The following is an 18452-nucleotide window of genomic DNA, read 5'->3' as shown; positions in this document are numbered from 1 at the left end:
CAAATCGCGCCATTCGGCTTTGCAGGCCGACTCGTGGTAATCTAATCAAACGAGAGCCAAACGAGGTTTGCTCGTAATTCAAAGATCCCCCCCCCCCCCCCCACCCTCCCGAGAATTTTCCCATCGTTTACTTTCGGGACGGCTGATGTAAGAAGGCGCGCACTTATACATGTAGACGGTAATCCCGCGTGGATTGAACGTATTTTCATGACACACACTGGCGAATGAAATTAAAGCTGTGGCCATTCCGGTTCGTTCCACTTCTATGAAGCTATTCCAGAATGGCCGTGTGTACAACTTGGCACAAGATTACGACGAGACTTTGTCCCGGTCTCTATACACTGTGTACCCCGAGATTTCCATTCTGCTCCCGGCGTCGTAAGTTTCCGGAATGTTATTAATCCCCGCAAGGCGTCGAGAGGTCCAACGTTATTTGGACGTGAATATAATACAAGGCCTTACACCCTGCGGAGACCCGTTAACAACAGTTGGCCTCTCTCTCTCTCTCTCTCTCTCTCTCTCTCTCTCTCTCTCTCTCTCTCTCTCTCTTCCCCACATATACGGCAGTAGTGCAAGTCGGTAAACAGTCAGACGGCTGATGAGTGACTGTGGATCGTACGTCGCGTCGTTCCTAGATTTACCAACAACTTGTACCCACCGTTTGTTTTCCCGATAGCTTTGTCCGTGAACTTGAAGTCTTTAATTTGTTATTCTATCGCCTGGGCTTCCTTTGTACTGTCGAGAATAATAAACTTAGACAAGTGGAGTTTAAAGACAACGATAAAACTTTCTTTGTCACTTATTTATTGGTTTGAAATATTTAACTTCCAATTTGGCTTAACATTTTTCTCCATGCCGTTTCAGCGGGTATTTACCGAGTTTTGGAGACTTTTTATTTCGATATTCGACCAAAATGCAGTTGCATAAAATATTGATAACGGAATAGTGCAAGACAATTTTCTATTTATATTGTAACAAACAGTCCGACGTGACATTCAACACAGCATGGTTCCAGTTTATTTTCTTATTACTTTGCCACGAGATTCAAATCTCTACTTCATTATTACAAGCTGTTTTGGTTGCGCTTATAACAGAAACTTTCAGGTGCCCTGCAAGGTTAAGACAACAGCAAAACTTTTAACTACTTAATTGGATCAGGATAATAAATTTTCAACCTTGCTCTCAATTCCGCGGTTATTTCATCGTCTTTTGTTCCCCTTCCTGTTCCATTAATTATCTCGTAAAAATACTTTTTAATCGGTTTTTTTTAAAGTTTCTGGAAAAGATCGAGACTCATTCTTGTAGACTATTCTCATCGCACGCATCGATCCACGGGTGTCAAAACTCAGCGGTAACGATAAGTTTAATCATCTATATTATACCGATACGATCCAACGCTCGCACAGAAATAAACGACAGTGGCTTGCGTCTGGATCTCCTGACGATTACCTTTTGCGCCATTATAATCGTTTCTGATGATCAGTCTACAAGAATAAAAAACGAACAATACATGCATCAACAGCCGACAGAAATTAATCTTTCAATACTAAAACACATCCCAAACCAATCATAAAATAGAAATTTCCTTTATAAAAACATAACGATAATTTGGCGATTTTGCGGATGATGAAAGGGTTCGAAAACCTCAGACTAGTTCTGATCACACCCAGAGAAACGTACAGCTTAGCTCTTCACGCGCAACGCGACGTAAGTAGTTAACATCACATCAGTTCAGTCGGATTGACGACCAAGTCCGTCAGACGACGCGTCGGCTGGAAGCGTAACCTTTGCGCAAACATCCCCAGGGGGACGATAATTTAACCAGACCCGGCAAAGCAGGAGTCGTCTAATACTTCCAGCACTCGAGGTGCAAGGAAGCCGAGTGGCATGAGACGTCGATTTGAACGACGCTCCGTCGGACCGCAGCGTCGACCGATTCGGTAAAATACCGCAGGTTCGAGTTTGACCACGATATTGCTCCATTCCTCTGCACCCAGTCCCACGCTTTATTGCCAAAGGTTTATTGTAATGGAAACCGGTTTACTACGCATTTACCACGAACATGCAAATGGCTGCAACGCCGTTCTCCGAAATCGCTTTGGCCTAGACTTTCGCCCATTTGCGTACACGTAATGCAGGCTTTTCAGACTCGGTCTTGTACAGCCGTTGCGTGCGTGCGTGCGTGCGTGCGTGCGTGCGTCGTTATGTCTGTACGCCCTTTTGAATTAACTGCTTTACGCGGCTTCGTTACGAAGATATGAAATTTCGAATGCACGTGACGGTTAACGTTGCTGCGCTATATTCAAGGTTTGATTCCGGCGAAAAAGCTTCTCCCATTTCCTGCTTTAAAAATTAGTCGAGATCTAGAGTTCAGAAAGTTCTTCGGGACAGCTTGGAAGTGCCTGACTGCAGAAAACAGACGGATGCAAATCAGTGGAGAGCCGACGCAGTGGTTCAGTCGCACGTTCGATCTGGCAAAAAACTGTCTGCGCCGGTCTACGGTAAAGCCGTCTACTTTCAGGGTATGGTAAAAGCGCATCGAAGGTGTATATATATCACGTTCCAGAGAGATAGGTATTGTATTTTATCGTCACATACCACCGAGCTCAGCTATGCTTGATCCGCGGCACCCACACATATGCATGCGTACCTACGTTCGTTTGGTGTGGGGTGAAAAAAATTGAGAGAGCAAAAAACAGACAGTTTATCCGAGTATTGTCAGCGATTTTTGTACCCATGGTGATAAATAATGGATGTATCCACAATCCGAGTTATATTTCAGGTATATACCGTTTCTGAAAAACCTTTAACGTGTATTGTGTAAATTGTACTTATCGTGCCGCATGTATTATACGTAGAGTAATATGACGAAATGCGACTATTGTTATAACAGATGCAGGCTTACAATGAATTGTAGGAAACACAAAGTTACGAGCTTTATCGGAAGCGTTAAACACAGAATGTATAGTTGAACCGGTATGGCAGCCTTTGCTTCACTCTCCGAAACAAATGAATGAATTAAATGCGAATGACGTGAAGCCCGCGGCTCTAATTTGAATTAGTTTCACCCCATACAACCGCTCTCCCAAAGAAATATTTAAATATATTTTACTAAGTGGCCCGCAGCGGTGTACAATGCTTTTGAAACCTCTTGAATAATGCAAATATAACGCGAATTGTAATCACGGAGTGTTTAACGATTTGTTTACCCTTTCACGCGCACGATTCTATCGCTGATGCGTAGGAATTATTGTTTATTTGTTGTTTTCCTTTTTCATAAAATTTCTGAATTATCTGAACGTACAATAATTATTGTCAAACTAATTTTTATGATATCTTTTAATGGATGTCAGAAACTATCCGATGCCTGAGTAGTCTCAAATACAAAGCTCAAACCTAAAGTTAGCTAAAAAATGACGACGGAATAGTTTTCAGAATTACTTTTTGTCCGTTAGACAATGAAAGAGAAATATAGCAGGATTGGAGTAAAAGAATAAAGAACGAATTAAGTAAGAAAGAAAAGCACGGGGAAAAGGGGTTTGTTAATTAATGAAAAATAAAAATAAAAATGAAAATAAAAATTAAGTAGACGGCTGATAAATTTTATGGGTACTTTGATTTACGGCGGGAAAGGGAAAAGAAAGAAAGAAAGAACATCCCGGAATACGAATCCGAATGAAAGACGCGGGGAGGCTCACGCAATACATTTTTCATGTGATATTAAATACAATGAGTAATGTATATTTCCCGTGAGAGTTGCTGCTTGTATAGAAGCCTCAACGGAGGCTAACAATAACGCTTCGATATAATATCTTATAGCGTAGTCGTATTTAACTCCATTATAATAGGACTTAACTATTGTCCTATTCACGTAGGATTTAACATAATATTTGCTATTGAAGCCGTATACGCGGTAGTCAATGCTTGCCAAGAAATTGAGGATCAACCGATTCCCTGCAACAAGGATCTTCGAAGCGCTGGGTTACCTACGGCTGCAGGCAGAAATCGAATCGATCAGGCTACCAGAATTATACTCTTCTTGCCGCCGAGTTGATACCATCATCGGGTTAATTAAAAAAGTGTATTATTCGAGCCGCTGCTGCATGCGGTAAAAGTTCATCGCGTGTCTCTCTGAAGAATTATATATACTGCATACACGATACCTACAATCACATATATTCACCCAGTATAATGGTTTCGACGAAATTAACACTCACCCTCGCCAATAATTTACAACCCCCACAATTACAAACTTCAATCACTGTAATCCAGGCATAATTATTATGAAAGTCTCGTACCGCGATTGGTAACTTTAACCAAGTGAAACTAAAGAACCCCGTTAACACTTATAATTCGAAGGGAACAAAGTACGTTTTTTTTTTTTTTTTTTTTTTTTATTCACCCCTTTTAAAATATGAATGAAACAACGAAGAACACTTGTGTACGAGATTTTGGAGTGATAAATCCACCCTTAAATTAACGCTCCTTTTACCATCCACCGATTCTAGTCACGCTCTATCGCTACGTAGTAGATAACAAATGGACGATTGTCTCGACGACACGCAGCATTAATTATTAATTGTTTACCTTTTTCCCTCTCTCCTTGTTCATTTTTTACGCCAGTTGTGCACCCGTGCTTTGGCTTCGCCGCGGTTTCGAAGCAGCCCTCTCGGTCCCTCCGACACCCTCGAAACCCCCAAGACTCGGCACCGGCTGCTACCCCAAAGTCCAGCTGTTTGAAAGGGTAACGATTCTCGGTGTTGCAATACCGGCCAGACTAACCTGAAAATCCATGGCACGGCGAACACTCGAAACTTCTCCTTGCAGCAGCGCCGCCAAGTGTTCGGCAAAGCTTTTCTGAGCTTCAAAGTCTCGCCAAATCCACGGTCAAAAAGTAACGGCGACGAAGACGTCGATATACGTTGACTCTGAAGCACCGAAACGATGAATCGCACTTTAAACATGAAATGAGCACTTTTTGAGGGCCCGAATCACAGCCGTAATATAGCCAACGTTTCGCAATATCATTCTGCAGATTTTTCAAATCTACGCTGTGCTTCACGGCACATCAAAGTGCTGTGAATTATATATACGGCTCAATTGGTACCCTGCCATCCAGCGCTGATCACGCGATGCAAAATGCTGATGGACAAAATTGTCATCACCAACATCGATGCGTTCCATGCAATTGCATTCCACGTATCGGACCTATAACGCATATTCACAACCGATTGGTACGTTATTCTAGGTGCCAAGCGAAACTACGGCATGTGGGATGCATGTGGTTTGCTTGCGATTTCAGTTTCGATGTGTGTGTGGGAAAAAAAAACACTCTGAAGAAAACTTATCTCGTTAAACACAGGGAGTGCTTCGTGTGATTACGCGTTGCCTCTACATGGTTCACTCTCTTTAGGGGAGTTTGAATTTTTCACCCCGTCAAATGGTCTGACTCTGTTAGCCGTCCCTCGTGGTCCAACGTTCGGGGAATAAAAATGAAAGAAGAAGAATACGAAGAACGAGACAGAGTAAGAGTAAAAAGGGGAAAAATCCAGTCGTTCAAATGACGGGGATAAATTTCCCCGATCCTCTTTGTTTAAGCTTCCGCATCCTTTATAAATCATTCACCTCTGTAGGAACGCGACGTCACTTCTGCGCGACGAAGGTACCTACCCAAGTAGATTGGTATACCTACCTCTGAAACTAAATAGAAAGGACGTGCATTGTTTTCCTCGCTACAAGAGCTTGATATATATATATATATACACGTCTGACCGAAACGCATGTCTACCTTCGCGACATACTATGTGCAGGATAAAAATCGTCTGCCCACCTCTGACTGGAGAATACACTCAGGATTACTCTGAAAAACGAAAGGCTCAAGTTTCGATATCCCGATTGGAATCTCCATTTGGGTATAAGCCATAAAACCAAATAAGAAGGTGGCAATAATTGACGAAGTGACTAAAAAGTTATCGAAACTTTTTCAAATAAACATGCATCTCATCGCTCTGCTCCAGAGAATTTCAGAGGGAAAAGTTTTCAGCGTCAGCTTGTTGTACCCGGAAAATATTCTCATATATCTAATAATCCCGTCAATACCATTGAACAAACGACGCCTCCTGGAGTGCAGTAGTTAGATTAAACGAAAAATCGATTATCCTAAACGGCAATCTAGCTACTGCAAATTCGAAAGAATTATACTTCTGAACTGATTACTTTTCCTTTTACAGTTAAAAAAGAAGTAAAAAAAACCATTCGAATCGGACACATTATAATTAGAGGCGAAGGTAAAACCGTCTATTGGCAGAACAATCCATTCTACTCATCACCTCGGTGGTTCTGACGCAATAACGTGTACCTATAATGTACCATGTAACAAGTTCCCTTTGGTTAGATCGGAGTAGCGGGAGGAACCACTTTGTGCTGGAAAGCAATTAAAAGAGGTTCTTTACGCGCGGGGTGGGAGAGGGGAGGGGGACGGGGATTCCCGGCGGCTGCAGTGGTTCCCTTACCCATCCGATAAATTTTCATATCTCTAATTTAAAAGGTTATTAATAGTCCTCGTCGCGCCTGATAAAGGGTGCACCACCTCAGATATAGCCGGCAGCGGGCAGGTGGGCGGAAACAGGAGCAGCAGCCACAGGTACAGGACCCAGCCGTATAAATGAGCACACGACCGGCATGTAATACATACCCATTTACCAAGCCGTAACGTTAATGCGACATGTACGCAGAGTGTGTTCATATAGTAGTGGCCGAGCATGCCGAGGCTTGTAGCTTCGCGGCCTCCTACACCGGGGTTATATATCGCGTTCCACCCGTTCCGTCGTGGTTGCTACATCCTTATAAATTGGTAAGTCGAGGGTTGCCCGGAGGGTTCAGCCCCAGCCCCGATCGCGGGCGTCCACCCCTTTTTACCCTCCTGCTCCCTCCCGCCCTTCCTGCCGCTCTCTCACTCGCTTGTTTGTGTTTTTTCTCTCCCCACTGACGGAGTTTCCTACAAAACTCCCTCTCTGCACCCTCCCTCGTTCCGCGTCCATATACTGTACATAAATTCTAATTGTTCAAAATTAGCAAGGCTAATTTTCAATCTCCCTTAGCTGAGATACGTCACCATCGTTTTTACTTCCCTGTTTTTTACTTTATTTCCCCTCTATTAGATATGGACCAGGTTTTCGCATTCGCTGCTCGAAGCTGCTGATGAAGCACTCTTTTTTTTATCGAGTACCTTGTGTACGCAATAAGAAGGGAAGCTATTGAGCGAAATTGTCTTTTTCGAATGGGTAGCGAGCATAAAGTACAGAGAAAAACATTCAAAGAAAATAGTAACGAGTCCAAGCGGAGGCAATAAACTTTACGCTCTCACCGCAATTCATCGCGAAATTCATTCTCTTTGATTGGTATTTCATTACCGCGTTACAATTGAGTCATTTCAAGTCAATCCTTCGAGAAATGAAAAAATTTATACCCCAAGCTTAACTGTCGTAGATGTATTGATCAGGGCGATCAGTACAAAATTGCTTCAACAATAACGCTCTTATATTTGACATGGAAAAGCTTGGCGCGAGACTCCACAGAATTTCTTGAGGCAAGGTTAAAAAAAGTTACCTAAAATAATGGTATCATATATACATATACGTATTTGTATGAAATGATGTTATTAGTATCAGCATAAAAGGTTAATCCTTAGTAGATGTTCTCCGTACATTTATAATGTGCTTAATACTTATACCAATAAGAGATACGGAAAAGGTGTGATTTGATGGTTGCTAAAAGTAATGAAATGGAAATCTCTGAACTGCCACCCCACCGAACGCAGGGTTTTCTTCCTTTTTTCGACATTCACACCGCGATCTTGAATTGACGATATAACGCAAATTTCGGTCGTTCGCGAAGACTGCGACGTCAACCCTCGAGCATAATCGAGCATCGCGTGCCACGCATCATTACGAACACCCGACGAAGCAGAGGGAAGAAATGTAAGATGGTGGATAAATAAATCACGCCTTAAATTATTCGTCACGCCAGGGATGCGTCAAATTCAGTTAAAAATTCCAAGTTGGATTTAATAACAACGCATAAGCCGTGGCGCAAAGAGTTTTGTAAATTTCCTTATAGTGCTGCAGAAATTGACGGAGAATCTGATATGCCTGAATAATCGTAAGAAAGTAAAATCGAAAGAAAAATACTTACAACTAAAATATCAATTCAGAGATTTTCATGCTGAAGAAATCAAACTTTGAAAATGAAAAAATGAAGGTTTTGGCAGCAAGAGTTTGCTTCGAACTAAACTAGCATTGAGACTTGAAGCGTGAAGTTTTTCTCTTGCTATCTGGAACATTACTTTGTATTCTTTGATCGTAACAATCGAAGTTTTGCCACACTTATACACATGATGTAACAGCCTCAAAGGAAAACAGACCTATTTATCGGCGTGTCTTATATGATACGTAAGCTATCGCCACGCGGTATATCTATACATTTATTATATAAACCTTTGTGAGTCTAGTAAATCGATATTCCTGGCGATGAGTACAAATCACACGCCCGTTCACTGTAAATAATAGGTGGATGCAACCGTTGAACTATTGACAAAATAAATCAAAAAAAAGTAATCAATTTTGAAATGAGTCGAGATATTGCAACACTTCTTAGTGATGTTTTCAAGAGCATTTTCTTCTTCTTTTTTTTTCTTTAATTTATTTGTATTTGCTCTTACGGTAGGTCTCGGAGGGTTTGGGAAAAAAAATGAATTGGCAAATCTTCTGGATGGGAAAAGACAGTGGGGACAGTAAATTTTGTGAAAAGAAAAATTTAAAAGACCTCTGCGGCACAAAGGTATAAAAGTCGCGAAGAGAGAATCGATTCGAAGACGTCGCGACGAGGTTACAAATGACGGCTATCTTCGCCCTGACGCCTGACGCATTGCATTACGGCTTAACCTCTCCTTAAGGCGAAGAATTCCTCATCCAAGGAAAATCCTACCCGGCTCCGGAAATGATATATTTGACGCGACTGACCTACCGCCGCGTCGCTCCGTGATCGTAGACGCCAAACCCACCCCCACCCCCCCCCCCCCCTTCCTGAATTCGAAATTATTCGAAATGTAGGGATGATATCGTTTGTCTCCGCCCCGAATGTTTTTTCCCCAAAACTGCGCAGCGTCGAACCTCTGGATTCGTCGGCGATGCGCACTTTCAAAGGCCTTGATTTTCATCCCCCGGAAATCGCACGCTTTACTTTAACTGCCACATCACACACACACATACGTATATATATTGTATATACCTATTATATATATGTGTGTTTTTTTTCGCTCCCCTCCTTTCACGTCGCGCTACGTTAACGATCATTTATCAACCCCCTGACGTCATCTCTGTATCTCACCGCATGCACGTTCCTTCGGTTTCTGCAAAAGATGTTTCCCCTTTTCTCCCCGCACCCTAATCAAATTAAATCGAGCGATATTAAATAGGGGGGGTTGCGGAGAAAAGTGTCCCTAATTGTCGAAGAAATTTAACGGTAAATTAACCACGTAAACGGGTGTTCCTTACCCCACTGTAACCCTCATTATTCGTATTTATTGTACCTACACAGAATAAAGCTCGAAGGTAAAGATTCAACTTTGCCTACACCGTCCCTTCCATCGGCGTATTGATTACCCTCTGTGTTAATTATCCCAAAATGCGTCCCACAGATCTTCGACCGAAAATCTCTCCTCTCACCCTGTGACACGAAGAGCCGAGATTTCTCCCACGACCTGCATGATCGGCGTCTGGAGACTATAATAGAAGCACAAGAGGGAGAGTCTTTCAGCCCCGCATCATAGCCTATTAATTATTGCGGAGGGTGGGGGTGGTGGTGGGGGACCAGAACCTTGACAAGAATCTTCAGTCTTCACAGACGGGTAAAGTGTCACTCGAGGAGGGATGTATACCTCCCCCCCTCCCCTTGCCCCTTCTGGCACCCTGCGTACTTCCCGTTACGTTAGACAAACGAGTTAGCAGTCCCGACAAGAAGTGCCATCCATCAATCCGAGAAGATGGTCCTGTATACCGAACGTCTCGCGTACACTATTTACCTTCCACGAATCCATCCGGTAAATCGAAAGCTGTGACGTCTTTCCTTCAGCTGCCCGCATGTACGCGTTTTACTCAACGAGCTTTGATCATCCCGAGTATGAAATACGAGGTACGAGACACGCGCTTAGATGATCGAGCTTCGAACATGGTTTATCACGTTGTTCATTGTTGGTGAGAAAGAAATCATCCCCCCCCCCCCCCCCCCAGCCGTCACAACAACATCACTTGCATTCCTTCTCAAAGATGGATATTTTCAATGGAAATATCGCATGATTTTTTCCGACCATTTTTTTATACCTCAAGTAGATACATTAAGTATGGGCGTCATAGTATTTTTGTGCGAATAATAGAGTGTGATGTCGTCTGTGCTTGTTTTTGCTACCGCGAAGAATGCAATATTTTTGAAGGCGAAGGCGAAGGCGAAGTAAGGGTGTAATTTCAAATATCTCTTCGATGCGTTGAGCAGCCGCGTCCAGCCATTTTCTACGTATTTTTGCCAAATCTGTCTGGGTGCTAGTTTTTTTAAGGTCTGGATAGTCTTCCAGATGATGCGCGTCGAGCAAGGCTGAAAATTTGTCTAGTATGCGAGTTGGTGAATTCTTGCCGAAGAAGAAGTTTCCATTTTTCCTCGACAGCGTTCGCGTTCTACTCCTTCGTACAGTTTTCCGAGATGAAGTGCTGACGGTCCCTGCTACATACCATATGCATGTATATAATATATAATTCATACGTACGTATACACACATATACCTATAAATTTTCAAGGTGTATGAGAAACGTTTTCGCAATTTCGAAAATTGTGGTTAAATCAAGCGATAGTAAAACTAGCGATTTAATTTGGTTTTATGTTGTTTCATTTTATTATTCCATACCGAATCGGGTCTGCTTCGGTTCGCGGCAGGGTCCCCTAAAAATAATCCCTGAACGATGATTATCTGGGTCGAGCTGTGGAAGAGGGAAACGTTACAGTCCGAATTGGATTCAAGTGAATACGGCGAATTAGTTTCGGCTGCAAATCAAATTCATAACCGTATAACCCAAGAAGACGTCCACCTCGAGGTCGTGAGAGCATTTGTGTTGGAGCTCTTGCGTCATTCCATCTTCCACAACGACGAATTCTCGTTTTATTTATCCTCAGTGAAACTTCACCCCTATATGCATACAAGTGCCTAGCCTAGATAGAGTCTTGAATTATTCGCGTATAATACCGCGAACGATTCGTTGAAATTCAAAACTTCTCCTAGCCTGTACCCTATACCAGCATTACACTGTGCAAAGACATAACTTCTTGTCTGACGTCAGGAAAAAGCTTTGACTTAACGCCCGTAAGTTAAGACTGATTGTAAGCCGATGTCGTAGCCTTGGAATAGTTGTCGATTGATGCACTTCAGAGTGTATTCAAGTTAGAAAATCCGGCTACCTTCCGGCCCCAACTTCAATTTCTCAACGCCCCCTGCGATTTACGAAGCTGCCGATAAATCCTTCCAACGTCTCCAAGGTGGGTATATATGGGTTCAAAAGTATAAATCCAGGATTGCCGGAACAGCCCGAGCACATAAATTATAATCTTTTCTCGCCCTTCGATGAGGGCAGATCCTCGTCAGCCGGCAGGATAGCCTGGATCCAGGGTCGGGAGTTCGATGGAACAAATGAGGTCCTTTGACTTGTCAATCGTCCTGACGAAGGTCCTCGGTTGATCGTTAAAGTCCTTAGCTATACACATGTCCGGTTTCCTGGCATGCGAGGAAGTGGATGAATCGACATCGCTGGTTGGCCAACAGCCAGGCCTAAGGGTTAGAGTTGAACGAATCTCCCCGGAACCTCCCTTCGGCTCGTGCTTTCCGTGTCCAAGACGGAGTGACCGGAGCCTGAAATACACGAACATGAACAGGCAGGATGTACAAGGTGCATACTAAACTCCCGGCGCCTGGCCCGCCTTCTGCTTAAACGTCCCCGTGTGGTTAACGCCAGGATCAATTCCTTGCCGAACTATTTCGGCGAGATAACGAGGTTGGAATTCCCTCCAAGTTAGCCTCGTCTTGTCGCCGGCACGACAGTCTGGCCGAACCGCCGCTGCTGCAAGTCCAAAGTTGTCACAGATGTCTACCAGGTAGATTTAATCTCGGCTGGTGGTCCTGTGCCGCGAATCCTAACTACGCGGGTCCAAATTCGCCCGGTTAAACCCCTATAGCGAATTAACCAAGTTATGCCTTACACGTCCTGTCGACTACTCGCTCACGGTTTAGGATTATAGGTCGGCCTCTGCAGGCTGCGGAGTCACGACGACGTTCTTAATCACTGACAAAGTCCGCGATTGAATTGAATTCGATGCATTCAGATCGGGAGGGGGATAAAACCGAACTACTTTATATACGGAGCGGTACTGAATTAAGCTCTGCCAAGTACGCTGTGCATAGGTGGTAGGGTGTGTAGGTATAGCTGACGGAGAAGACGCTTGTAAGATCGTAACATAAAATACGTTACGATCCCGACCGGGTCGAGGGGATTTCCATGTCAAGGACGTACCCGGATCTCCGTTGGTCCATGAAACTGGAACAAGTCATATCTTCGATATTCCTCGATTTGAATAAAAATTCACTACCGTAAAAAGGTAAAAGCGCAGCTTATACCCTTCGACGAAATTAAAGAGGCCCCTGATACAAGGACTCCTTCCAACTGTATAATATATACGGAATATTACGGAGTGTTCGAATTTCATCAGAGCCATTCACGCGTAGTCTTCCTCAACCTTCTTCTCCTCCTCCCGGCAATCTTTCATCCAATTCTAGCTGAACCCAAGATAATATGGCTTCCTCGAATCTCGCGAATAATCCTGTAGCGTCTTTTCCGCATCCGAAGGACGAGTCTGTGCATTCTGGCGAACGAAGGTCCTCCGGGATAACGCCGCGCCGCATCGAATCTCAAATGGAAGATCTCCCGATTTGGCGCAGTCGTCGGGGCTGAAGCTTTTCAATTTACGCAAACCAAAGAGACTTGAGAGACTCTTGGAAGTCCAATACTGCACAGACCGCACGAACATTGCGGGACAGTATCAACCGGCTACACCCGTACCGACGTGTCGTTAAATATTTATCGACCAAAACGAAAGGCGAAAACCTCTCGGGCAAACTTCTCCTCGACGGACTCGGAGGAGTTTTGGACATAATGGCTGAAGTATTCAAGCGAATACCTTTTGCGCTAAATCCCTCGCCAAAAAAGTTCGCCTCGTATATTTCGCACTTGCAGCACTAGGAAAAACTTGAACGCCACCTTCCTATCTCGCTTCTGTGGCTTATGCACCATTCGTCTTAGTCGTTTGCTATACGTTGTTTCCCTTCTCCGTTCCTCCGTAATACCAGCGGCTAACGTTTTAGTCCGAAAGGTCCAGACGATTAAATCATCAAACGACTTTGCAGGGTCGGAATGGGAAGTTCTTTGCCATAATACCAGGCCGTCGATAATTACCAAACCGTTTCGAGTTAGCCGCAGACCCGTCGACTAAACGCAACTTCTCCACGACTCTCCCGGCATGCTTTTGGCTTGTGGGTTTCTGCCTCGTATTTATCGCCCCCTCATGCAAGTCATTCACGGTCTGGCTGAAAGCCGGGTTTCATCTCGCCGCAGACTATCTAGAAATACAATTTTTTCACCTCCTTCCATGATTCACCTTTCCCTTCCCTCGCACTCTCTCGTTCTCTCTTTATCATGCTGTTTTCGAGTGATTCAATTCTTTCAAGATGCACCTTCTAAAAAGACTTGTCCCAAGGTTAAACACAGTTCTATAGTATATCGATCCTTCCTTGAACATGGTAAAAAGTAGACACGCTGCGTGGCTCCTTTTGTAAGTGTAAACTATTCGGTATAACGACAGCGCGAGTCCTCGAGCTTAAACCAACTGCCATGATAACTATCCATCCGACCGAGAACTTGGGGTGAAACTTTCACCAAATACCCGTTTGTTTGATCGTCCTCCAGCGCCTGACTGGCTCGCTCAATTTTCTCTCTTGTTGATATCAACCCAATATCAGCCGAACCCCAAGCACCTCCGATATTGCACTATCCTAAAGCTGGAAGATATTTTTCATCCGTCTTTTTGTTTCACTTATTCTTCCACCGGAATGATTTTACCAGAGGTAAAGATTGCAATAGCTTCTCCGAGATTAAATACGACGACGTGATTGCTGTTCCTGATCTTGTTTTCATTTCACATGACCAAACTTTGACCGTGATGGCGAATCCTCTCCTCGCACAAAACTGAACAACCGATTTCAATTGCAAGTACGAAACCATTGTCCATTGTCGGTGAGAACGTAGATAATTTGACGCGAACTGCGCACGGTTTCATCTACTCGACAATAGTTCGAATCTCGCAAAGGGTGTCACGGCAATCCCTTGGCTTTGATCTCCTTGACTTTGACGGGTTGTTTGCGCCTCGATGTAACAAGTATCATCGATCCTTACAATGTGGTCGGAATTCGCATTCAAATCCCATCCGTGTCACAGGATCTAGAAACTTTGGTCATTCGCTAGTTTCCATATTGATCTTGGTAATATCTGCAAGGTTAATGAATTACAATACCGAGAATCGGTTTGAAACTATCTCTCTCTCCCTCTCTTTTCTTACTGTATCTTGTATTATTTTCTGCTTTTATCTATCTATCTATCTATTTCTCTCGTTCTCTCACACCTTCTGTTAATGGGACTAATTCGATATCCGGATGATCAATGAAAGGGTTTTAACATGCGAAAAGCGGCCTTTGTTCGTATTACAATATACACGGATGGATGTCAGAGCTGACGTTGCAGAACTCCGAGAGTAGTCGAGTCATACAAGTTGCTTCAAAGCAAAAACCTTTGCGAAAAAATCGCTTCAATAATTATTGTCACCCGATGCAAAATCCAACAGAAGATTAGAATTGTTGAAAAAAAAATTTCTCTCTCTCCGCTTCGTTTAACTTAAGCCTTTTGATCGAGCGACGTAGCGCGCACACACATTCCTGCACTCGCATAAGACACTCGCGCTTTTTGCCCGTCTAAAAGATAATCCTGATTCAATATCTGCGAATTGCAGAACCTGAATTATCCCGAGAGTCGGGAGTTGAAACCCAGTAATGAAAAGCCACGGTTATCCATTCTCCAAATGACACCGCTTAAGCTCAACGTAGGCGGTGAAGCGGAAGGTCGTCAAGTTCCTCGAGCAACGCACCTCGCGAAATTTCAGTCTGCAATAATTGTTTCCTGCCATAGGCTAAAGACCCCACTCTACGTGAAGAACGAGCCGCCATTTTGAAGCCTCTGCAGGGATTGTAAATAGGCCAATTTCGTTGTGAGCCTAGTCCGGTAGAAATCGCAGATTTTCCACGCTCACAGCAGCCAAACTTCTTCTACCTACTCAAAATAACTAAATTCAAATAATAGCCGCACCGTACCCTTTAAGACTAAAATATTACACAGCAGACTCGGGTTTGCTGCATGTTTGCCTGAGTAACCATTGCATCCGAGAATGCAGCCAGTGAAATTCGGGGTAACCATAATTGCTACCTGCATAACAATGCAGGCAGCAGCAGCAGCAGGATCAGGATCAGAATATGCACTGAGCAGCAACCGCAACAATGGTCCAAGAAGTCTTCCGCTCCGTTCCACCAGGTTCTGGATATACCAGACGGCAGTGTTCCGTTAGATAAAGGAAACGCGTGCACCGAGGCCAAAAGGGTGTATAAACTTATATATTCTCTCTGTGAGAGAAAACTTTAAATATACCTAACCAATGGTTGTGCGGGTAGGTACCTGTAAGGCGGGATGTAGCTACAGCCCTACTTCATGCGGATAGTCGAGCTCTACATGTGCTTCGCGTATCTAAGATACATAACTTATTTACAATCCTTTCGCTATGTGCACGAAACGTGGCGTGGGGAGGGAGGCGAAGTACATGCCCAGCTATAACTACGAAGACGGTAAGGATGGTGGAAGAAAGGCAGCTCTGACTCCACCTAAATCGAACCACCCTTCTCGGGACAAGGCTTTTCCAATACCTTTACTTGTAGGTGCGCCGTAACCAAATAAAATGAAAATATAACGGGGCGTAAGGTTAGGTTCGAAGGTGGAGAGAAGCGTGGTGGCACACAAGGCTGATCGGCTCGAAGAATCTAATCAACCGTTGAACGGACCGGTCAATTACGTTCGATTGAAATTTCTAATGAGTCGACGAACCAGTTGGCGAGTAATTTGCCACCTATCGAATGCAAGCGAATAAGTGGTTGAATTTAGCGCAACGTAGAACCGAACCTTCGTTGATTACAGCAGCAGGTTATTATACCACCATTCAGCTATCCAGGGGCAACAAAAGCTCCCCAGCGCATAACCCCGGCGTATTTCCGATGTTACTGGTTAATTGGAAGGCTGTGGCCGCGTAAATTTTCCCATATAACACCGTATACCGCATGCGGTACCAATTGTCGCAGTGAGGTGGAAAACACTCGCTAATGGTTCGTCCATTCCTCTTGATTGGTTTCAGGTGAACGGTGCGTGGACGCTACCAGCCTTCGTCTGTGACTGCTATATCGCGATGGATGTAACCTGCAGCACGAGTTCGATCTTCAATCTAGTCGCTATATCGGTGGACAGGTGAGTCGAGATCATGGTACAGGCGATTTTTTGTAAAATTTTGAGATACTCAGGTCACGAATTTCCACACCGTCGGATACCTTTGTGATGCATAATGTAGGCGTATCTATACTCGTAGATTCGACAAACGTCTTGCGAATTCTTCGAGCTTCGCGTGCGACTAGAAGGGTTGCAGCAGCAGCACCAGCAGCAGCAGCGTAGTTCGTCTATCTAGGCATGCTTTAGTAGACTTGAGAAAAGAAGAGAGTTTGTTGATTTTCTTCGCACGTGACGCGAATACCTTACACACCCGAGTGACACGTCGTAAATGTATAGTATATACGTATATATAGGTATAGTAGGTACAGCGACGTATATTTGACGTGGAAATAAAATTTATACCGTTCCCGGAATAGTAATAATAAAAATAACAATATGCTATTCTTCTGACCATTGTTGGTTTTATTATCATTCTTATCATTATTATTATTATCTTCGTATGGAGGGATGTAAGTAACAGTAAGCAACGTGTGGGATGTAGAACGGATTCGTGGAACAGTCTGCGGTACGCGGCACAGGATTTCTCATATCGCTGCTTTATTGTATGTTGCACCGGAAACTCTTCATACTATATCTACAGGGGCGTAAAGGTATCTGCATTCGCATATCGGTTATTTACACACAAATACCGTTAGACATATCTATATTTTATTCAGCTTCCGCTCGTAGGTACCTTAACCCAAGAACACGGTTCTTTGCTCTCTTTCGCAATAGTATTCGAGATTTCTTTCAAGTCCCCCGATTTTTATTTGAACTCGTTTATTGCCTATCAATAATTGATATTTACACGATGTAGGTATAAGGTAGACGGCACAGGATGAGATTTGGTACCTAATACACCTTCATCGACGCTGCTCCCAGTTTGTTCGTAATACGTGATTTTCCGGATCCTCGATATTATCGCAGGCTTACGTATTACGAGATCCGGGATTTTCCATGAATAAACAAGCATTCCCGAAGGCTGCGGGAATTACAAACTCGATAACGTGGGTACACCAATACGAACTTCAAAATCCGATACACTAAACTTGGTTTCGAATCTACTCCAAGCTCAGGTTAATATCAATAATTTTATCGTTCGTTACCCTCACGTTCAATATATAGTAAGAGAGTATCAAACCATTTTATTCTAAATAATTCCGAAATTAAACAGTTTCAGAGAAACAGCACAACGCCTTTTCTGAAGCGACGTTTCATCAGCAGAAAAGAATAAAACATTGTTGAAAAGAAAATATTGCTTACTTCTAAGAATCTTATATCGAACTATCGCCTCGCTTGATTCGTCCTTTAACAAATATTTTCCAATCGTCGTATGTGTATATAACCTACGTGCTCGCGCGTATTTCCCCGCGGCTTGTTGAAGTCTTAAGAAAACATCCGAAACTCCTAATATTATATCGCAAGGGTCTGCGTTCTGCAAACATCTATACTCTCGATAGGGTTTTAGTCCGGCTACTTTCCACCTGGGCCAAGAAACTGGTCTTTTATTTCGCGGGTATATTCTGACGGTGAATTGAATTTTCCATCGCAAAATTAAGAAAATAAATCTGCAAACAGCTGCGAAAATCTAACAAATCCAAATCAATCGACATACGTCACAGCCACGATCATTGAATGCTTGCGCAGAATTGTCCGGTGCACGATCCTCGCGAATCTTCACGGAATCCAACTCACCATTCATACTCTAGCAGTGCCATAGGTGAATTT

The 18452-nt window shown here is 43.5% G+C and overlaps 1 protein-coding gene across 1 annotated transcript in view; it reads left to right on the top strand.

Moving 5' to 3' along the window:
• Positions 1–18452, top strand: part of LOC124412886 (dopamine D2-like receptor) — a 119615-nt gene that overhangs the window by 88618 nt on the left and 12545 nt on the right. The window contains exon 3 of the mRNA XM_046893085.1: positions 16597–16706. Coding sequence (XP_046749041.1) covers positions 16597–16706 — 110 coding nt within the window. The remainder of the gene's footprint in view (positions 1–16596; positions 16707–18452) is intronic.

This window comes from Diprion similis, chromosome 12 (genome assembly GCF_021155765.1).
Source record: "Diprion similis isolate iyDipSimi1 chromosome 12, iyDipSimi1.1, whole genome shotgun sequence".
In the NCBI taxonomy this organism is placed as follows: Eukaryota; Metazoa; Arthropoda; class Insecta; order Hymenoptera; family Diprionidae; genus Diprion; species Diprion similis.
This window is presented reverse-complemented; position numbering and strand designations above follow the sequence as displayed.